This window comes from Suricata suricatta, chromosome 16 (assembly GCF_006229205.1).
Source record: "Suricata suricatta isolate VVHF042 chromosome 16, meerkat_22Aug2017_6uvM2_HiC, whole genome shotgun sequence".
Lineage (NCBI taxonomy): Eukaryota > Metazoa > Chordata > Mammalia > Carnivora > Herpestidae > Suricata > Suricata suricatta.
The window spans coordinates 57,707,624-57,730,560 of NC_043715.1; the positions used below are offsets into that span (position 1 = coordinate 57,707,624).

A 22,937-nucleotide genomic window follows, 5' to 3' on the forward strand; every position below is an offset into this window, starting at 1 on the left:
GCACGATGCAAACCAACGTCGTAGCCGGCAGCGATCTGGTCGGCAATTTGGCCCCAAATCTCCGGTCATGGTGAATTACAAGCGTGCTTAAAAACTACCTCCCAAGTTACCGGGGATGATACCCTACCAACTGCGTGAGCTGTTTCAGGTGGCAAAGTCAGGTTAAAATAAGGGAAGTGACTCCCCTAAAGACTTTTAACCTCAAGGAAGAGTTGGGAAGAGACACTTTAAACAGATCCTAAGCCAGGAAATTAACATTTTTATATTAAGGGATCACTCTGGTTTGTGGTTTTTTGAGAGAATCTCTTTTTTGAGACTAAAAATTAAAAATGCTGACTCAAGTAGCTGAATTACAGTTGTGGTTATCAAGTTAAAAAGCACTATGGGAAATACATAAGTGCAGTTAAAAACGTGCAGTCATGTACTATTAAAAGGAATTGTTGAAATATGCAACACTTTGAAATGGAGTAAGATTGCAAGCCAAACTTAAAGGACTAAAGAGACACTAAGCTTTTGGACTTATAACAAACCCAAACACTTAAAGTGGACAAAAGAGGAGACTGACCAATATCGTATTTTTAACTTTATTTTTATTGTTGACACTATTACAGATAGATAGAACAATCACAACCATATTAACAAACCAAAAACCTGTGCACAGAAACAAGATGAAGAAAATATATCAAGATGTTAACCACAGTCTTTGGATGGTGAAAATATGGGTGAGTTTCTCTTCTACATTTCTGTAACTTCAAAGTTTCTATAACGAACACATACAGTGTTTATGACGGTATATGTGTAATAAAGGCGGATTTACCCAAACACTATGACAGAGACCACTCGAGGAAACCAAGACGAAACATCTCACCATAATCCCACACGAGCACACAACTATTTAATTGTTTTCCGTATTTCTTCCCATCTTTGACTCTATGTATCCCTATCATTAACACCCTGATTATCATAGACTGGTGCACAGACCAAGATGTTAACAGCAACTGTTGCTGGGTGTTGGGAATATGGATGAAATTTCTTTTCTTCTAGTTTTACTGAATTTTCCAAGGTTTGCTATGAGTATGTATTATATTTGTAATGGAGAAATACATACACAAGATTTAATACCAAAACACCAAAGGTCATTCAAGGAATTTGAGACAAAATATTTAACCATAATCCCACAATGACAACACTATTTTAATTATTTTCAGTAATTTTTTCTTTTTAGACTTTATAAAGCATACATTTTTAACACTGTTATAATCACAAGCTTGTGCACTAAAACAAGATAGAGGAAATAGATCAAGATGTTAACAGTAGTTGTTGGGTGTCGGGAATATGGGTGACTTTTTCCTCTTTTCTAATTTATTGTATTTTCCAATTTTTCCTCTGGGTATGTATTATGCTTGTAATGAAAACAAACATAATAAACTTTGTTATATGAACACTATCATAAGGAACATGTGAAAACATTAAGATGGAAGTGTTTAACCATAATTCCACAAAGGCAAAATAACAACTATTCTGAATACACGTTTTGACACAGTTATAATCGTAAACCTGTGCACAGAAACAAGAATAAACAAGATGTTGAAGAGTGTGTATCTGTCTTTGGATGGTTGGAATATGGATTTTTTTTCCTCCACTTTTCTGTATTTTCCAAGTGTCTGATGTGTTCAAATTACGTTCACAATGGAAATGTGATTACAAACTTTTTAGTAGCACTACCATAAAGAACATTCAAAGAATTTAAGAAAATAATGCTCAACTATAAGCATACAACAACAGCACAACAGCTTTTGACTATAAGCATACATTTGTAATCAGTTATAATTGTAGTATAAATATAATTCTGTGTCCTTTTTCCACTTACTATTCCGTAAATATATTTCCACACTGCTACATAACTCTTGATTATCATTTTTAAGCAGCTGCATACAGTCCATGAATGCCTTCATGTCATAATCCTCCTACTGTTTTGGCATTTATGTCATTCCCAATTTTTCACCAACATGAGGTTGGAATGGACACCCTAACATTTGGCAAGTTGTTTTCTGAAAAGGTTCTACCAGTTAATACTGCCAACAGTGATCAACCCAAGTGCACCCCAATACCATCAATGCTGTCTCGCATCGAAAGGGTCCCCCTCCTGTGCTGCAGGGGCCTCGATTCTCCTCAGTTTTCTTGGGTGTCCATCCCGACCTCAGGTCCTCTGTGCAGCTGGCCCTGACCTGCACCAAAAAGCCCCTTCTTCACCGTCTAGGACCTCCTGCTCACGTCATTCCACCAACCTGGCCCTCCAAGGCCTGCTTCCCACGTTCCCTTCTGTCTGCTCCTCACTCTCCTAGATCTGGAGATGGATTAGGACCTCCTTCTTTGGCTCCCTCACTTCTGCTTTGTGCTCTCCACCCACAGCTTCCCTGCACTGTGGCACTCCCTGCTGCTGCAACACGTGCCCGAGCCCTAACCACGCGGATCTAGGAGAGGAGGGTTTAGACACGTCCCCCCAGCACGTGGATTACTTCTGCTTGCTCAAATTATTTGTTCTTGTCTTTTGTTCACTTAATCTACAAATCCACTTTTAAGGTGGTTTTTTTTTTTTAATTTTAATTTTTTCCAGCCAACTCAAAGCCAAAAAATTTAATAGTCACTATGCAAGGGGAGGGGAAGCAAAAGGAGCACAGGTGGTCCACAGAAGAGGACACGGGAAACCTCAAGGATGAGGTCAGTTTGTGATTACATGGAAAACTGAGCTGAGCCAACAAACACGACACTCGTGGAGAGCTCGGAAATGCTTAGAAGGGCCGCAGGAGGAAGGGACGGGTGTGAAGGAGACAAATTAAGGCTGCTGGGGAACCTGAGTCCACGTTAAGCTTAAGTTGACTGTAAAGAAAGCTTTTTTTTTTTTTTTTTAATTTTTAAAATTGAAGTTAGACATGGGAGGGGAGGGTCACACAGGCGAAGCCTCGACTCAGGGAAGTGACACGCAGCTCTAAGGACACTAGCCCCGGGGTGCCGCCGGACTTGTGGCAGTTCACACTAACGACGCCACGATGCTACGTGTCACTTACGGCAGGAAGCGCACAAGGGACGTGACGGCAGCTGTTGGCCTGCGTCCTTATTTACAGCATGAAAGCCTTTCCCTCCGGTTTTCAACCGTCAGTAGGCACTACTGTGATCTAGTGATGGTCGCAACCCACCCTTTAAAGGCAAAAATGTAGGATTTATAGGGAAAAGCTTCAGCTTTTTGAAATTCATTATCAAACACACATCAGGGTGGTTAAAAAAACAACTTGTAGTATTTTAGCATGAGAACCACTGCAAGGTACAACGTGGCAACCAACCACTTTGGGTCACGAAAGGCCAAACCACGCATCATAAAGGCTTACACAGCATTAGGTTCCAAAGTGTCGGTGTAGACGGAATGGCTGAAAAGGAAGTTCAAAGCACTTCTCTTTTCAAGCAGCAAAGAATAAAAGACATTTTACCTTTCATGCTTACACTGTTACAGGAATACTTAAGGGTAAGGGACAATACACAATTACTCAAAATGATACCGAGGGTGTCCAAATAATGCACAAGAAGTCTGTCTCAGAATCTAAGATGCTTAGAAATATATTCTAATTTGTTGCTCTCTTCCTCCTCCAAAAAAAAAAAAATTCCGAGTACCAGGTAAGGTACCTCTGCACAGTAAACTGTAACTGTATATAATATTAAATCCAAAGAGAGGAGATGACTGTTTTGCTACCATATGCTATTTTATATACACTGCAGGGAGCATTATTTATAGGTTGCAGAAATGTCATTTACAGTGGACTGGGGCAATTTCTGTGGCCTCAAAAACCCCTAGGGTTTCCCCTCGACACGGTCACTCAGAAGCAAGGGACCTGCTCTGGCTCTCCCAAGCACGCCCACTGGTGTCGAATGGGGGAGAGCGGAGACCAAAACAGGTTCCACCTCTGGTTTCTTTTAAATCTGAGTTGTCTGATGTTGAAAGTCAGGTGTGTACATGCCTAGGTAAGTTTTTTCTGACACTGTCATGGATTGATTTGAAGTCTCTGGTTTAGTAAGGGTCAAGTTCTAAGTGAAGGTTTCCTAATCTGTATTCTTATGTTCTCAGCCAGTATGAGTATTCTGGTGTCTAGCAAGGGACAGGCGATCACTGAAAAGCTGCCCACAGACATCACACTTGAAGTACTTGTCATCAGCCCTGTCGTTGTCGCTGGTGCCGGTCCTTGCACGTTCGGTGTAGCGTGAGCTTTCGCCATGGCCACTTCCAGGCTCAAGTATTATCAGCCTGGCGTGGGTTTTTAGGTGCTCGCCATAGGCAGAGTTGGAAGCAAAGGTTTCTCCGCATTCCCTGCAGTCGTAGTATGGTTCCTCAACCTGAATCTCTTGATCTTCGCCTTCTTCTTCTGGGTCTTCGATCCCTGCCCCATCCGGCTCATCGGCATCTCCCTCTGGCTCTTCAGCTCTTTCTTCTGGGTCTTCAATCCCTGCCCCATCTGGTTCATCAGCATCTCCGTTGGGCTGTTCGGCCTCTCCGTTGGGCTGTTCGGCCTCCCCGTCTGGCTCTGCAGCCTCCCCATCTGGCCCCTCAGCCTCTCCATTGGGCTCAGCAGCCTCCACATTGGGTTCGGCAGCCTCCACCTCGGGCTCGGCAGCCTCCACCTCGGGCTCGGCAGCCTCTACGTTGGACCCCTGGATCCGCAGAACTTCTCGTGGAACGAGGACATTGGCTTCCACCTCTTGGGCTCCTTCTTCTTCCTCTTCTTCAAGATGAAGCTTCTGATGCTTGGTGAGAACAGTGTTATGAATAAAGGACTTCCCACAGTCCTTGCATTCGTAGAATGGTGAATCTCTTTTTGGGGGCTCAGTAAGAAACGAGGTGTGAACAAAGGAGGCCCCATAATCATAGGGCTCATCTTGCTCATGAATTCTCACGTGCTCCGTAAGGTCTGACTGATTGAGGAAAATTTCTCCACATGTTTTACATTCATAGTGTTTCTCTTCAGTTTGACTTCTCTGAAACTCGGTAAGGGCCAAGCCTGGACTCACCACATCCTCACTTCTCTGGCCCTGCTCCGGTAAATCCTCTCTGGTGTGAATTCTCATATGCTCGCCAAGGACAGAGCCATGAATGAAGTCTTGTCCGCACACGTGGCATTGAAGGGACGTTCCTGCGGCGGGACTCTTCTGTGGGGCATGAGGCCTCTGTGGGTTGATGACCAAGGGCTGCATAAAAGGCTCATCATACCTTCTTTGGCCATAAAATTGCTCTTGCTCATGGATCTTCCGATGTTCAAAAAGGAATGAGCTGTGAACAAAGGATTCCCCACATGCCGGGCATTCATAGAGCTGCTCTCCAACGTAATCTTTCTGACACTCACTGACAGAATGGGTGTGGATTACAGAACGGGCATTCTCACGACTATCAAGGAGATACTCTCTGCCGTGAACTTTCTGATGATCCTTGAGGTCCGCGCGATCTGCAAAGCCCAGCCCACAGTCCTTGCAGCCATAGATCGCGTCTTCAGCCTCATCCTGCTCGTCCTGCTTGTCCAGCTCACTCTGCCAAGGCCCTTCTGGCCGAGGCCCATCAAAGCCTATGGCCTGAATAACAGTGTCTCCAAAAAACTTCCGGCTATGGAGTTCCTCTCGGACATAGATTTTCTGATGTACACCAAGGGCTTCAAGAGTGGCAAAGCATTCCCCACACTCCCTACATTTGTTGCGCACCTGCTGTTCAGCATAACTCGTCTGTGCTTGCTCTTCATAATAACTTATCTGTATTGGTGGCTCCATGTAGGTCATATGTGCCACCTGCGGTGCGTAACTCATATGCACTGGTCGTACAGCATAACTCACGTGCCCTCCAGAGTAACTCGTCTGTGCTCCTTGGTCCGTGTAACTTGTGTGCGCCGGCTGCTTGGCATAACTCATTGGTGCTGCTTGGTCAGAGTACCTTATTTGTGCTAAGTGTCCAGCGTAACTTGTCTGCGGCTGCTGTTCAGTGTAACTGGTCTGAGGGTCAGCAGAGGCTAGGCTGCGAATTACAGATCGCTCATAGTTTTTACTTCCAGAGGGCTTCTTTCTATCGTGAATCTTCAGATGCTCAGTGAGCTCGTAGCTACGAACAAAGGATTCTCCACACTCGGGACATTCGAAGAATTTCTCTCTAGGGCGAAATGCTTGATGGTCACCAAAACGTAGGGAGTGAATTACAGAGGTCTCATAGTTCCTATGCTCAATGTTTTTCTTCTTTGAACGAGCCTTCTGATGTGCACGGACAGTTGAGGTGGGAGCAGATGATTCATCATCCTTCTTAAGTTCACTGGATCCCTGACTAGTTGGACTTTTCTGAGGTTCCACACGGGATACACTTTGTATGACAGACTCCTGGTAGTTGTCCTTCTTACCTCCTTCATTAGGGTTCTCTCTGGCAGGAGTTTTCTGCTGCTTATCATGATGGTCTGACACAGGAGTGGAGGATTCTCCCTTCTCATCACATTGAACGACTTGATTTCCATTGCAGCTCTTGGGAAGTTTGAAAGTAGCTACACTATGGATAACAGATGTCTCATATTTCCTTCTTTCAGAGGTACTCTCTCCAGCATAGACTTGCTGATGTCCGGTAACACCTGAGCTTTGAATGGGAAACTCTGTGATCACTTTTGGTTCGCTGGGCCCCACTGTACTCTGACTCTCCTGAGCTTTGGCAAAGGCTAAGCTATGAATAACAGACCTCTCATATGGTTTCCTCTCATAGACGTTTTCTTGAGGGGGAATCTTCTGGTTGTCATCAGGATTAGAGCTGACGGTGAACGCCTTCTCATCCTCATCCTCTTCAGGTGGTCTTGTTATAGTATGACTTTTCTGAGATTCAGTGAAGGGCACGCTATGAATGACAGACTTCTCATACCCCCTGCCTTCAAAGACATTCTTTCGAGAATGAATTTTCTGATGCTCACCGAGGTCTGAGCTTTGCCTAAAGGCCTCCCCACCATCTGTAAACTCATAGACCTTCTCTTTTGGGTATGTCTTCTGACGCCTTTTCAGGGACTGACCAGGAATAAAGGTTTCCTCGCACACTTTACCCTTGCTTTCGAGGCGGTTTCCCCGAGTATGGATCTTCTGATGTTCTTTCAGGGATGAGCTGTGACGGAAGGTCTCCCTGCACACCTTACATTCATACATTTTCTCTTTCCCATACCCTTTTGGCAGATCACCGGGGGGCGGTCTGGGTTTAAAGGCCTCCCCGCGCCCATTATCTTCGTTGTCTATACCATGGGTTTTCTGGTGGTTAATCAAGGCAGAGCTATGAAGGAAGGTCTCCTTACACACCTTACATTCATAGAACTTATCTTTCCCATATATTTTCTGGAGCTCACTGAAGGTCGGGCTGGGCATGAAGGGCTCCTCATCCTCCTCATCATTACATTCTGCAAGATGCTCTCTAACATGAATTTTCCGATGTTCGGCAAGTGCGGCACTCTTATTGAAGGTTTCCCCACACTCCTTACATTCAAAGCGTTTCCCTCCAGCCTGACTTTTTTGAACCTCATTGGCAGCCACACTATGAATAAAGGATTCACCGTACTCATAGAGATTGTCTCTAGTATGCATGATCTGATGTTCGACAAATTCGGAAATCACAGTGAAAGACCTCCCACATTCATCACACACATAGGACATGGCCTCAAAATCAAGTGGGTGTGACTCAGTGAAGGAGGGGGCGCTAAGGCTGCTCATGCTCATGGCTTTTCTCATTTCACTACATTCAAAAGGTCTCTTCCTTGCACAGCCTTTCTGCTCCTGCGCTGAGCCCTTCCCATCTGTGTCAAACTGATAGCGCCTTTTCCTTTCAAGAACTCTCTTTTTGGAAACAAGGCTCGAGTTAAAATTAAAGCCTCCCCCACAGCCATTCCCTTCACAAGCCCTCTCCTGAATCACCGACTCTCTCTTGTTGAACGAAACTCCTTTCCAATCATTGTCTGGCCTTCTGGGGAACCTCTGGGACCGATTGTTAGATTCCCTTGCCCGTCCTGATCTGGAGTTGTGTGAAACGTCCTTGATGAATTTTTCCATGATCACCCCGTGGGAAGATTCATCTTCACAAATTCCCCGCCGATGGGTCAATTTTTTGGTTTCAGGCATAGATTTTAGACCTGAAAAGAAACCCCAAGTGTAAATACTCCCTAACTCCTGCACCTGTAATAGACTTCTGTGATAATGGTGTGAATATAAAATGTAAGAGATTTACCAACATGTATGTACGGCTCCCATCTCACTAACTGAAGGGGCCACTAGGTACAATCTGCCTAGTGCTTACCTCGACTGGTGCTCGGGTAGGCAGTTCTCTTTGACCTTGAAGAATGGCCTTGTGTCATGTGGGAGTGGCCATCGTGTTCTGCGAGCTGAACCCCTGTTCACAAGAATGATAACGACAGCTTATGTTCAAGTTGGGCATAAGACTCGTCACCATAAGATGGGGTCTGCCTTCCTAGGAACCACTACACAGGAGGTGGTCCACACCCAACTTCCAGAGCAGCTTCTATGTGCAGTCCCGTGTCCTCACTGTCCACTCCTCCGCCCATTCTAGCCTGCATTTTAACTAATTCTACTGATTCCACCTAGAAATCTGCACAGAGACCACCATGTATCCTGAAATTCAGTGCATCCTTTTTAGTCTTCACCTTCCTGTTGTCAACACTTAAATCCCGACACTCTCTTTTTCACTGGCTTCCAGGATTCTCTTCCTCCTTCTTCATTCTTTTCCTCAGCTGTTCTCCTAGCACAAGAGCTCCCCGAGGCTCCACTCCCTGCAGGGCTCCTCTCCCTCCGGCGCCAGCCAGCTGCCCACTATGCTAGCCAACTTCGAGGGAAGTCCAAACTGGAAGTCAGGATCCCAGTCTAAGTGTGTATTTAAAAACTTCCACTGCCACCTCTCCAGAAAAAGTACCAGCTCTGGTGGCAAGAGACATCTCCCCATTCTCCCCGACCTTGCACAATATATTCAACATACCCAAACCAGAAGGATTTCTCAAAATCACATCTCATCATTTCCTTCTCTAAGAATATTTCAAAGGCTTCTTATCACCCTTAAAATCCCAAAAGATTAACATGGAGTCTAATGTCCTACAGCTTTAAGAGGCAGGTGACAAAGAGCTCCAATGACCAGGTCTCTCTGCTTACCCAGAGACAGCAGCTTCCTGTAGTTCTCCATGTTGTCCTGAATCGGGTTTTGAGGCTTCCTGTCCTCGGTCAGGTTCACAACGTCCTGGTATGACACGGCATCCTGAAATACCAAACACGGACCTCTTGATGGAGTCCTTCCGGGGGCGCCCAAGAGAGAAGGATGCTGCAGCACAGGTGCCACACGCAGATACGCAGAAAGCGTGCACAATGTCTGGGGTTCCGAGTGATCCGGGGCAAGTTTTACTACGGACCTACTGCATACCTACCTTGGTGCTATACTGTGTGGAAGATCCAAAAGACGTATGACACACATTCCTTGCCCTCATGCAGCTTATAATTTGGTTGGAGAGAAAAGACTCATGAAACAATTAGAGAACAATAAACAATAAAGTGGGGTACAGATAATCAGTGCTATATGGGTTTGGTAGACAGAGTTCGGTGGGGCCTTAGGTGGTAAGACTCTGACGCAGAGGAAGCGGGCTAGTGGTGCGAGAGCTTCAACAGGCCAAACGTGGACTGTGTGCAGGGACAGAAGGAAAACGTGTTTCAGCGGATGTCTGATCAGGAAGTGGGACTTAAGCCACCCTCCTCAGTCCCACTGTGTCCTGGGTTCACCTTCACTGTGCACCATGGGGACGCACTGTACTCTTCCAGGCATGGAGACGCCCTAAATAACCCTGATGGAAGCCAAAGCACTGAATGCCTTATTTTACAGCTGCCTTTCCCGCTTAGTGGACATGTCTCTAAAAGTCATTTTCCAAGTCCCTGCATTACTCAGAAGAGTCTTCTATGCAGGAGGTCACAGTACCTTTTTTTACTGATGCACTAGGACATCAGCGGTCTCAGGGAAGCGTGGTCCTGGGGAGCATGGCACTGAGGCCTGGGGACAGACATAAGGATGGACATGGCCCCATGGGACGCCCACGGATTTTGGAGGCAGAGAAAACTCAAGGACCAAAGGGAGACTGTACCATTTCTGAGCCACGCAACCTTGGGAAGAGAAATCTTTCTAAGCCTCAGGTTCTTCATCTGTAAAGTGGAGAGTCAGCATCAACCTGCCCAGCAATATTGTGGGGAACATCAAGAAGAATTACATAAAGAAAACATAAATTACTAAACTACTATGTAAAGACATCTTGATATTAAATTGATTACGGGTCCTTGCTGGGGAGCGGCACAGACATCACAGCCGTGTGAAAAGTGGAAACAAGAGTGCACGCATGCACACACACCTGGATTTCAGAGGAAGGCCTCCTTGACGCAACTGCCAACATCCAGTGACGAAAAGCAAAAACCACCAAACTGAGCAGAGCTTCCAGGTCTGGGCTGAGAAGGCCTCGGGCAGCACACAAGCCACGGGGGCTCAGGAGGCTCTGCGGACTCAGGACAGTGGGCACCCCACAGAGCGGGTGGCCAGCACGTTTGCGGGCTGCCCAGCTCCCGTCCAGTGGCAAGTTCAGGTTTGCGACAGCGTGTCCTGAGTCCCAGCACTGGCGTATTCTACTATGAAGGGCAGACCGGGGCGGGGGGGGGGGGGGGGGGAAACAAATGCATCTGTAGCCGAAAAAAGGAAACCTGGGCTCCTGACCTGAGGCATCAGCAGAGAGGGTAGATGAGGTCAAGAACTTTGGAGGCTTAGGGAGTCCGGAGGGTCACCGTCCCTGGTGTTGACAGACCCCATAGGCAAAAGCAAAAGGGAAGGGCTACTTTTCACATTCTTCTCTCTGCCTTGCTGAGTAAAGTAAGAGCACACGGAACTGTGAACTACCCTGTTCTATGGAAGAAAACTGACTGACTTAAGGTGAAGTTCATCTCCGCAAGTGGGCATCTCTTCAGCAGCTGGTCACTTTGGATCTGTAGCCAAAATGGCACCTCAACTTGCAGAAGCGGCCACAGAGTGCCCCTCAGACAGGTGCCACGCAGGGAGCAGCACAACCCCGACAGGCGGTGCAGAGGGTTACACAGGCGCCAAAAGAGGACGAGGCGCTGTTCTGGGTGCCTCGCGATTCCATTTGTCCGCCGCGGCCGCGGCCTGCACGCCGGGTTACAGTGACTTGTGGCGTCTAGACTCCTCCGGCCACAAGGAGGAGGAGCCAACCCTCCCCGGGGTCGAGGAAGGGCGTTTAAAAAGCAAATTAGCAACCTCCTATCATCTTTGTTTCGTGGAGTATTTCAACACCCCCACATAAGGGCTCGTGTCGCCCTCCCGGGGCCGCACGCCGCGGATGCGCACTGCACCGCCTTCTCGGGGACAAGGGCATATCGCGGAGACATTTTGTTTTCAAAAATCAAGCTTAAGAGTGAGTCTGTTTAGTGGTTTTGTCTAGAGTCCTAGAATTTTGGCCAAATTGGTTTCTCCAAACAAGATATCAAAATTAATAGCAAACTAAGTGTGTCACAAACTTAGATGGTTTCCCCTGGCACAAGGGACAAGGACGCCTGGGCTAGAGGGGCAGAGTCACCTCCAACCCCGCCCACCTTCCTCTAGTTACTGCTGCTGCGGACGCTCTGCTTCCAACATCGGATGCTGCCCACCCCTCCCTCTCTCACACACCTGTGGTCCTTGCTGGTCTCACGGACAGGGGACCAGCGACAGAGGTTTCGGGGTGGGATCTGAAGCCCTCCATCGGTGGACACCAACTGCTAAGTGCCGCGGCAGGCACGCGCTGGGGACCGACCTGAGCTCTCCGCCTGGCTGCAGGACCCAGGATGCCTGCGCCAGGCCCAGCCACGCCCAGAGCTGTCTGCACTTTGCCCTCTGTGCTCTGGCCTGCTTGACCTCTGTCTGGTTCCTGCCCTGGGGCCTCTGCCCGAGACCTCCCGACCCTGCTTCGCTGCCTTCAAGAAGCTTCCTCTCAAATCCAAATCAAGATCTCTGGGCCAACTGCTTGTTATAACCTTCAAGTTTTGCTTCCCAGCGCTCTGGGGAATGGACGCCCCATACAGTAACCTATGAAGGCTTGTGTGGGGGACTGCTGAATGCCCCTCGTGGCTGCAAGGCGCACCACTTCCAGGGCACGTGGGCACGTGGACTACCTCGGTCCCCATGGTGCTCCCTGACCCAGGCGAGGTCCTTAGCGCTAGGAAGAGATGCAGGCCCGCGGCCTCCCCGCACTCGGCTCCCCCTTATCCTCAAAGCCCTCTCCCCGTGCTGCCACTCCCCTTCAGAAGGCTGGGTCACTCGTGACCCTTCTCCTTACAGGTCAGCCCGGATACCAAGGCCTTTTCCCCTTCACCCATCTCCCCAGCTCACCACCTCCTAAAACTACTGCCGTAACTGCCGACATGAAGGCTGTGCCCACCACGTGCCAGGCATCAAATTAAGCACTTCATGTATACATACGAATCACACTGACTCCTCACAGCAGCCCTCCTGGGCCAATCACCACATCCATTCTGCAGATGAAGAAACTGAGGCATGGCTTAGTCGAGCAAATGGTCTGAAGCTGCACACCTGGCAGGTGGCAGAGCTGGGCCTCGAACCCAGCCCTCACTGGCTCCAGAGCCTTCGCTCTCTCTCTTGTCTGCCTGCTGCGTGGATATGCAGTGTCCCTTGCTCCGTGCAGTGGGCCAGAAAGACGCTCACAATGGGCGTTATAACCTTCAAGTTTTGCTTCCCACCGACATGGCCAGCGTACCACATGCCACAGCTGCGGGGTGGCAAAGTGCTCCTCTGATGACGTGGGTGAATCAGGAAGTAGGCAGGAGTCACCCCAGCCATCTGCCGCCTCTGGGGACAGGCCTGGGCTCCGTGCGGGGAAGAAGTGCCCCTCTGCACACCCAGGTGGGATTCTACGGGCAGACGAGCACACCCTCCTGGGAAAGAAAGGCATCTCTGCCATGAAGTGAAGATGGCCTTTCCAGAAAGAGAGGAGACCTAAGCATACCTTGGCTCTTGACTCATAATCCATCGCAGAGTCCCTAAGTTTGGGCTCTCTTTCCGTCGCAAAAGTTGTTTTCTCCATCAGAGGAAGGGAAAGGTCCCGTTGAGGAAGTCCTGGGAAGAGAAAAGGTGTCACAGAGGGACAGGGTGTGGTGTGGCCCTGCATGCGCGTTAGGGAGGTCCAAGCGTGGGACGTACTGCCTCTGGGGATCCTGGGGTATGGCCAGCGTTCCCGAGACTCCAGGTCTCTGTTCCTGCCTCTCCGCTCCCGGTCCCGGTCCCAGTCCAGATCCCAGTCTCGCTTCCGGTCCCACTCCTGGTCCCAGTCCCGATCCCGGTCACCTGAGGAAGCCAGACGCGCAGGAGTTAACACGGCGTCGGGCCATGCGGGATGGAGGCCCTACGCCCGCTCGTTCCTTGAGGAGAAAGATCGCACACCGAGGTCTCTCGATTCCCACGCATGATCCAGGCTACTCGGGTCACCCGCGCCCAGAACACCGCTTCGCCCACGTGCTGCGCGTGGCCAAACAAGCGCCACACGGTGGTTTGGAGGCCGGTGCCCTGCAGACACAGTTTCCTGGCTCCTCCACGGTCACCCCCACACTCTGGACCATGACTTCAGACCCACCCGCCAGTCTCCGTGCACATAACGCTGCCCCCGAAGAGACGAAAGCCGTGCCCTCCCCCATATCAAGCTTCCTTTTAAGAAAGTCCACTGAGGGACCTTTAACAGAACAGCTTTTAGAAGCCAAGTAGTGATGAGCTCTGCCTCCCCTGGGGGGCTGCGGGCACAGCTTTTAACAGCCTGCTGCCAATTTCCAACAGCTTGAAATACTTTCTCATCAGTAAAAAAAAAAAAAACCGTAACATACTGGAGGTCTGCTTGGATATAAACAAATTCTCACTGTATCATCAACTGACGTTCTCCCAGAGCTGCGCTGCTGTCTCCACTGATAGCACCAGGCCCACCGCGCGCTGCCAGGCACCAGGCCGAGCTGCCGGCGGGGAAGCAGGGCCCGCGTGTGCCCCGACCGCGCGCTGACACGGTTACTCACCGCAGAAAGAGGAGACGGAGCGTGGCGGGGGGGACTCTGTTGCCCTCCGGCTTAAGCTGTCATCGCTGAGAAGGTCGCTGCTGTCGTCGTCTGAGAGGACACAAACACTGGCTTAATGCTTCATCACCTCTCACCTGTGTTCTTGAAAAAGCTCCCGACCACATGACCCCCCCTCACCCCATCGGGAAGCTGGAGCGATCTGATCCCCACGGTCCTCACTTCCTCCCATGCCTGGGCAGCTACGTGGCCGTGACAGCCCTCCTCTCCCCTCTACATGGCAGCCATGCCCAACTCTTGGGGGAACACACCCTTTATGTCACGATTCTTAACTGGGGCACTCTACTCCCCAGGGACATGTGGCAACATCACATCTGGCTGTCACAGCTGGGGAGAGGGCACAACTAGCATCCTGTGGTAGGAGAGAGGGCCCAGGGGTGTGGCGCTGCGCATCCTATGACAGGCTGGCACCCCGTGAGGACAGTGATCTGGCCTTGACCACCAGCGGCGCCGCGGCTGCGAACCCCAGGGAGATCTTGGCTTCCCGACGGCCCCCACTGTGCCTCACCTTCTGGCTCGTACATCTCCTTGTAATTTTCCAGCAGAGTAACTAGCTTCTCGCAGTTCGCTGGCTTTTTTGCCCGTACCCAGGGCTTGATCTTTTCTGGAAGGATGGTCAGGTACTGCTCAAGGACTAAAAGCTCGATAATCTCTTCCTTGGTGCGCGTCTGTGGCTGCAACCAATCGAGGCAGAGGTTTCGGAGTGTGAACAGCGTCTTCCGAGGCCCAACAAATTCCACGTAGAGGAAATTCCGAAATCTCTGATGAAAGATTTCAGGGTCAGTTGCCCCTGGTCTTAGGGCGGCATCCGGCCCCTCACTCAGGTCACCGTCTGGCTCGTGCGTGTCGGGCGCCCATGACCTCCTGGGCTTGGCAGCAGATGAGTACTTCGGAGGCAGCATTCTTCTAAGTACAATTTTCCCCGGAGGAACCAAACATGAGTCAGGAGGAAGGACGCGGCGGCCTCTGACAAGTCAGCACTCAGGGACCTGAGGACCGCAAGGAGATACGCACAGGTCCCATAAGGTGAGATCAGGCAGCAGAGTGGGGCTGCCCTCCATGGGCATCGACGATGCTGCGAACTGACCACGGGGGCAGAGACGCAGACTCGCGCCACGAAGACACACACACGCACACACGGCACCCCAACACAGCCTCCCACAGGGGGTCCAAGCACGACCTGTTCGAGAGTTGGCTCTACTACTAACTGGTATCACGACTGTGGGCAACTATTCAATGTCCTGGAGTCTGTCCCCTTACCTCCCCCAGCAGAATGACAGCCTTCAACCCTTTCAGAACTGTGACATTAAATAAGCTAATATTCTAAAAGGCCTACCGCCCCACTGCCCACATATGGGAGAGGCTCGAGGTGCTAGGCATTACTAAAAGTGGAGGTCAATTTTTTTCTCGGTAAAAATGGAGAAGGGGATACTGGGTATGAGGGTCAAGCCTGCCACTTCTGATGATTTCTGAACATCTCCATCACTGTGGGAAGTTCTACTGGCCAGAGTGGTGGAGCCTGCAGGTCCCTCGGCGCCGCGCCCCTCCTGACGGGTGCGGGTCCAAACCCTCGCCTCGGGCTCCGCGGACCCCTCCTCCTCGGGGCGGGTCTCGGAGCCGCACTATTCACCTCTCAGGCGTTGCCAGCGCTCCTCACATGGATTCTTACTCTCTGGAGTTAACGTGCCTCTCTCCACAGCCTAAACCGTAAACTCTACTTTAGGGATTAGAGACTAACTTCTCCGGCCCTGTGTCCTCTAATGCCTGCCTGGCTCAAAGTCACGTACCAACCCTGATAGAACATACTAAAATTAATGGACGCAAACCCATTTTAAAATTGGTTTTAGGAGCACCTGGGTGGCTCAGTTGGTTAAGCGTCCAACTCTTGGTTTCTGCCCAGGTCATGATCTCACGGTTTTGTGAGTTTGAGCCCCACATCGGGCTCTGTGTTGACAGCACAGAACCTTCTTGGGATTTTTTCTCTCTCCCTCTCTCTTTGCCCTTCCCCCGCTCACGCTGTCTCTGACGGTCTCAAAAACAAATAAACTTAAATAAAATAAGAGAAAATAAAATAAAATAGGTTTTAGAGATAGGCATGCATTACTACGTGGCTGAAGAAGCATAGCTAAGTTTCGGGGAGAGAGAACATGCTGGATTAACCTCTATGCCCTTGCTTCCAAAGAACATTCTCACCTGCCCACTTTTCTACCAGCCCCTCTAAGGAAAGAACCAGCTTTGATAATCCTCTGTATTGCTTCATTTATTTCCCATTAATTTCCCTTCATTTCTTTCTTTTTTTTTTTTAATTATCTGCCTCTTCATTTTAGAAGAACTTTAAAGACTGAGTTTAAAAGCCGATTTTCTTTTTTTCTAATGCAATCAATTAAGGCTACACATTTCCTATTACCTAAACCATCTCCCCATGTGGACAGCCACGAATGGTATGACAATGTAGGTGATATGGGAAAAAAAATCTATGTTTGGGTGAATTTGGGTTTACTAATTCACCTGACACTTTTGTACTTCTGGCTTCACTTCCAAGGAAGAACAAAACAATATGTTAGAACAAAATTCTATGCTTTTGTTTTAAATGGAAAACCAGTTTAAAATTAAGGTTCTTTTTTTAATAAAGAGAAAACAAGGTGTGTCATTCATTATTTGGGAATAAATGTAGCAAACTCTGCCATGCTACTTTCCCCCTGCGGTGAGAGGCTTCCACTCTGCTCACGCAGAAACACCCCCCTCCCCACCATGCTTTCACCTACCGCTGTCTTCTGAAGCATCAACCCTCATATACACACACACACACACGCACGCGCACACACACATCCATCATGAAGACCCTTGGGAATCAAGTACTGCCTCCCTGGTCTGCCCTGCCCTCCTTGAGGATGGGTGACAACAGGGAGAAGGCTCGAGATTGTACCCTGCCAAGCAGAAGACTTCCAAAGCCAGGGAAGGTAAAGGGCAAGTGTCCAGGCCCTAGGAACTGGAGCAATGCTTGGCCAAGAGGGACAGACGGCCCGCCCCCGACGAGGGCAGAGCTCTCAAACCCAGCAGGCCTGAGTGGCAAAGATGAAAGTGCAGAAAGCCCAAGCCTGCTCTTCAGCACCCGGATCCCAGGGGAAACCCCAGTCCCCTAGAGGCACTAGTCCAACTTCTCAGAGGAGACAGGATACCTTCAGGTATGTAAATCACCTGTTTGGGAAGAGGATCCTTTCCAGAACTTCAGAACAAGCAGCTCTCCACGGGAACAGGTTGAAAACACCAGGGACCTGCAGACATTTTAAAGGAAAAAAAAAAACATATGGACAAATAAACATGGAAGAAATGTAAAAAAGAGTGTCAGGCAATTCATTCTCCAAAAGGCTGTGAACTCAGATAGCATCAGAGGTGAGGCCTTATAAATCACCTTTAAGAAAAGGCCAACTCCAAGGTCATAAACCAACCAAAGAGAAACAGAAAGGCTTCCCAATGTCTTTATGAAATTAGAATAATTTAAAAAGCCAATACAAAACTAGCACTAACAAACCACAGACCAAATTCAGCTATAAAAACAGACATAAAAGTCCCTAGCACTATCACTGTTGAACAGTATTCTACAGAGTTCCAGCCAATTATAACAAGGCAAGAAAAACTTGAGGCATAAAGAAAGATCTAAATCTTTCATTCTCTTTCATGTAAGAGTGTCCACTCAGATACTGTTAATCAATGGAAACAGACCTTACAATAATTTAATAAGGAAATCACTTACAACAGGCTCCCTAAATACGTATAAGGAATTAAAAATTTTAAAAAGTGGGAAGAGAACTGTCATTATACAGACAGAAAAGATTTAATGAAAGACAACAGCATCCACATAGATAAGATTACAAATTATAATAATAAAAGGCAGTAACTGGAGAGACACAGCACAGTCAGGGGAGATGTACGTATCCAGCATATTAAAGCTCTACAACCTCCCCCCAGTTAATCTGTATAATTTAATGGAACTTTGAAGAATATACATGTTGGGGAACTTGGCGATGGTTCCAAAGTTGACCTGCAAGAGTTCCATTTGGTCAGGAATTTGAAAATTCACTTATCAAAAGGCCAACAAACCATACACAAAATTAAAGAAATATTTTCACATAATTTCAGGGTAAGAAAGTTCTTTTATAATCCACCTGAAGGGGAAAGACTGCATAAAATAACAATGATGGTTCTGTTTATACCATCAAAACCCAAGAAATAAAACAACAAAAAGACCAACTTGTAACTTATGACAAGAAAGTGGATTTACTTGGGAATCACGGTCTAAGTTGACCACATAGTAGTGAGCATCCGGCAGCGCCTGAAAAACGGCACTTACAAAGCCGCAAGGCGTGTGCACATTACTTCAGTGAGCAGTGGTAGGAGAGCGAGCTGATCTCCCACCTGGGGGAAAGGGCATACCATATATAAACATACTAAAACCAAAATCCAAATAAAATAAATAAAAGGTTACTTTTTAGAATTATGGAGCAGGAAAGGGCTCTTCTAACTAGACAATGAAGTTGGGAGATATTAAGGACAACTTGGACTTCGTATATCCACTTCTTTACTATGATAGTTTTTCTTCCCAGTAGACATGTATTTGAAGTGGTTTTAAACCACCAGTAGGTGAAAACTATATGTAACTGTAGGATGAAAAGGTTTCAGAGGGAATTAGTAATTTTTCTAAGAAAATACAAACAGGCAAGCCTGACTCAGAAAGCAGAGGAAAATCTAGGGAAGAAATTTAAAAAGATTAAATGATTTAAGGAGGAACTTCCATAAAATTTCCATGAGCAATTGAACTTACTATGTTATAAAAACCCTTCCAGAACACAGAAAATAGATGGAAGACATTCTACTCATTAATAATATGACCGTTTGAATGCCCTTAAGAATCCTATCACAAGGTACACGCCAACTTCTACACCAAAAATTCATTAATTTCTTTTCTCTCAAGAAATTCAGGACTAGAGTAAACAAATACGATCTTCTTCAGATGTGCTCAAGATTTTCTAACAGAACAGCCCTTGGTCAGCAAGAGCATTAAAAAAAATTTTTTTTAATTTAATGGGAAAACCTTAAAAAAAAAAAAAAATCAGACCCTAAAACTCCTTCCCACAACTGCAGAGGAAGTTCATTTCAGATCTGAGAGTAAAAAAGGGCTTTGAGAACAGAGTAATCGTAAAGACGGACAATGTAAGTATGTGTATGAAGAAGAAATGGACGTACTCACAGTGCTTGTGGCAATGGAGATTTTATGGAGGGCAGCTGGAATAACTTCTTGAAATTTTAAATGTACATGCCCTGTCTTATAAATTCTATTTCCATGGATTTAGCCCAGAAGTCCATAATGACATATATGCAAGAATATAATCACTGAAGTAGTGCCAACAATGCACAGAATATGGTACACATTCCTATGATGATTATGAAACCTGTTAAAATAATGAGGCAATTGGAAATAAACAGATCTGAGATGACTTCTAATGTAGTTAAGTGCAAAATGGGGCATGAAAATGTGTAGAGCATTCTAGCAACTGAAAACAGATATATTTACTTAAACAGATGATTTCTGTAAGGATATATATGAGACTAGTAAGAGTGATTAACAGTGATCACCCCTGGGGAAGGGAACTGGGGGCCAGGGAAAGAAGGGACACTTACTTTTTCACTGTATAGTCTCCTTTTGTTTTTATTTACTTATTTTTTTACCATGAGCATGTATTACCTAGTCAAAAAAATAAATCCAAAGTTAAAACAAAACAATAAACAAAAGCACTGGTAGAGTCCTTAAAGACCATGCTGCCCACTGAGTGGGTTCACACAACCCTGACGCCTGAACACCAAGGGGTCTCCTCCCTTCCCTGCCCATCCCACCCTGCTGGAGCCCAAGGTCATCTCCTAAACCAGATGGCAGGCAATTTAGAGAACCCCAAAGAATCGATTCTGGAACTTCTGAAACCAAGGATCACATATGGGAATTGCAGCTGTAAGGTGACTCTACTCCCCAGATCTCCAGCAATTATTAATGCATAAGTGCAAGGTCATCCCTTATCCCAGGGATTCCACTTCTGAAATCTGATGGACCTGTCTGCCCACGTGCACAGAGACAGCTCTCAAGCGTGTTCACAGAGGCACTGTGTGCAACAGCAAAGAACAGGGATGGGGAGGAGAATGCCCAAGCAGAATTCCAACAGCAGAGCCCACCGGAAGACCACTACTCAGCAGACAGGAAAATAAAAATGGGTACAAATTTTCTGCACTATAAAAAGCATCCAAAATAAAAACAAACCACAAAAGGAGGGGGAAAATATTTTGCAACCCAGATGACAGTTAATATTTGAAATGTGAGAAGCTTACTTAGAAAGCAATAAATGTCTCCCCGTGAAAATAAAAAACTACAGTTCATAAAATTAGTGATACTTTCTAACAGTCTCATCAGAAATTAAAGAAATGTGAGATATTACATTTCTAACAGTGAACACTTTTTTGGCCCATCAAATGGGCAGATATTTCAAAAATCAAAATCAAAAAGAAAAACTGACGGCGAGAAACTGGCTGGTGCAGGCACGAACCATAATTCTGGATGCCATTTCAGCCTCTGTTTTAAAAATGTTAAAAATGCCCGTTCCTTTTGAACCAGCAAGTCTCCACTTAAGGACCGTCAAGTAAATACAATACTAGAAAGAAAAAAAAAACTAGAAAGTCACATGCCCACTACAATAAAGTCCTTATATATACATCTAATTGCCAGTTTACGAAAGAAAACGCGCAGCACTAAAAACTGCCGCAGTAAATGATGGCGGGGGACGCCATTTTACACATGGAGCCATGGGAAGGGACAAGCACATGTCAGAAAAATGTTACGTTGCTAATGTGTTCCTGCATAACCTCGGTTCTGACGTGGGGCCAGGATCTTGTCTGAGTCCTTGGGAGTTAAACTCCGGAAAAGGAGACACTGATCAACAAACCCCTACAGGGGTACGTGACAGGAGGTGAGCCCTGTGAGATGAGGTTAAGTGCCATCCTGACCAAGTGACCCAACCCTTGACCCTGACTCGCCCTGTCCTCCATTTACAGCCCCAAGGGCAACTCCAAGTGGGGCCAGATATGCTGACCGAGTACCTGCCCAGGGCCCATACTCACCTTACCCTCAGGAAGACCCCGATCTCAGGTGCACTCGTCCTGTGACGGCGCCTCTGGCCAATCGAAAGCCAACTGCTCTACCCACTTCGCCCCCACTTCCCCAGTCCAACTTCTGCCTCCATGGCAACAGCCACGCCTACCGTTGAAGGAAACAGAAGATACAGGTTTGGAGGTAGCGGAGACGAGAGCATCAAAGGGAGCTGGGTAAGGTTTGTCTCATGCCACCCCATGGAATGCTGGGGCCGAGGGGGAAGCCTGTCCAAGGGCAGCCGGAAGGCCGGAACCAACAATTTCCCCGTAGCTCAGAGACGTGCCTGCAGATGCGTGAACCCAGTAGAACTGAGAGGCCTGCACTTAGGCCCGAAGTCCCCGAGGGCAAGGCCTCTGTTGCCTTTTCCATCACGGCGTTTTTGTCTCACAGGACCGGCGCACACATATTCAATAAACGTTTTTTGTGCTCAGCTGCAAAAATGTTTAATAAATCCAATATAGAAAAGTCTAAACAGCCCATTCCCGTAACACAAAGGAAGACATCCCAACTCCAGCAGACTGTTCTCTATGACGGATCATAGGGGGACGGGGGTCCCATGAGCACTGTCACGTGCTAAAAAGCATTTGCAAACTTCAACAGCCTCTCCTTATACGTTCTTAGCAAAGAGTACAACTAGGAGACCACCTGTGAACAATAAAGATTTATCTCAAATAAAAGCAAGCAAGCAGATTAGACACGAAAGGTACTCCAACTCAAAGCGGGAGGCCAGGAAGGGAGGCCCCCCACAACCACAAGGCAACTCTCTTCTGGAAAAGCCTAGCTAACACAACTGAAGAAAAAGAAACAAAAGGCATAAAGTGGAAAAAGCATTATTTTGAGCTGAAAAGCCTTGTCAGTAAATACAAAAAGAAAATCCCATTAATAGCAAAATAAGTAAATTCCCACAAATAAATTCAAACTATCTGCAACTCCAAACAAAATTGGTTAAGTGTATAGAAGGACACAAAACAAGCCCTATATACATGAAGACATGTTTTTGGACGGGAATGTGGAATCTGTCAATCTTTCTTTGAACATACATTAAAATCCAATGAAAGGATGGGGAGCTGTGACAAATCAGAATCCAGTTCCTTTAGAAGAATAAATGTACAAAACTATCAGGACAATCCGAAATAAGGTGTGTGTGTGGTGGGGACAGTGTGTTGTCTGTAAACTGACCCAAACATATGGAGACGTATTCTTTCCACCACAATGACGCCAGCGTCAAGACGAATACACTAACCGAGCTAATACCATCCCAAACTGACTCGTGTGAAAGTGTATACACAAATGGGATTTAATTTATAATAAAGATTTTTAAATCAAGAAAAGCATTAACTGTTTAAAATACAAACTATAAACTTTCTGAGGACCTAATGGTAAAGAGAAACTTTAACAGAAGTGATGAGGGGGTATGGGCAACGCTTTCACTTCTGACCAGTTATTCAAGCACGGATTTCCAAGAAGGGCCGGAGACAGCCTCTGGCTGTAGGAAAGCACCCCAAACCAGAGCTGCAGGCTGGCCTCCTGCCAAGAAACTCTGTTTCAACAACGC

The 22,937-nt window shown here is 47.2% G+C and overlaps 1 protein-coding gene across 4 annotated transcripts in view; it reads right to left on the bottom strand.

The window, feature by feature from the left end:
- Window positions 1-570: 570 nt before the first annotated feature.
- PEG3 (paternally expressed 3) overlaps window positions 571-22,937 on the bottom strand; it is a 42,703-nt gene continuing 20,336 nt past the window's right edge. For 3 of the 4 annotated variants that reach the window (XM_029924569.1, XM_029924565.1, XM_029924567.1), the window contains exons 3-10: window positions 17,389-17,465; window positions 14,699-15,179; window positions 14,134-14,223; window positions 13,277-13,420; window positions 13,083-13,192; window positions 9,193-9,295; window positions 8,330-8,422; window positions 571-8,165 (exon numbers count right to left, since the gene is read on the bottom strand). In XM_029924569.1, coding sequence (XP_029780429.1) covers window positions 4,114-8,165; window positions 8,330-8,422; window positions 9,193-9,295; window positions 13,083-13,192; window positions 13,277-13,420; window positions 14,134-14,223; window positions 14,699-15,092 — 4,986 coding nt within the window. In that variant the 5' untranslated portion in view covers window positions 15,093-15,179; window positions 17,389-17,465 and the 3' untranslated portion in view covers window positions 571-4,113. Of the gene's footprint in view, window positions 8,166-8,329; window positions 8,423-9,192; window positions 9,296-13,082; window positions 13,193-13,276; window positions 13,421-14,133; window positions 14,224-14,698; window positions 15,180-17,388; window positions 17,466-19,438; window positions 19,641-19,869; window positions 19,934-22,937 lie in introns of all 4 variants that reach the window. The other variant, XM_029924566.1, reaches the window with a different exon arrangement.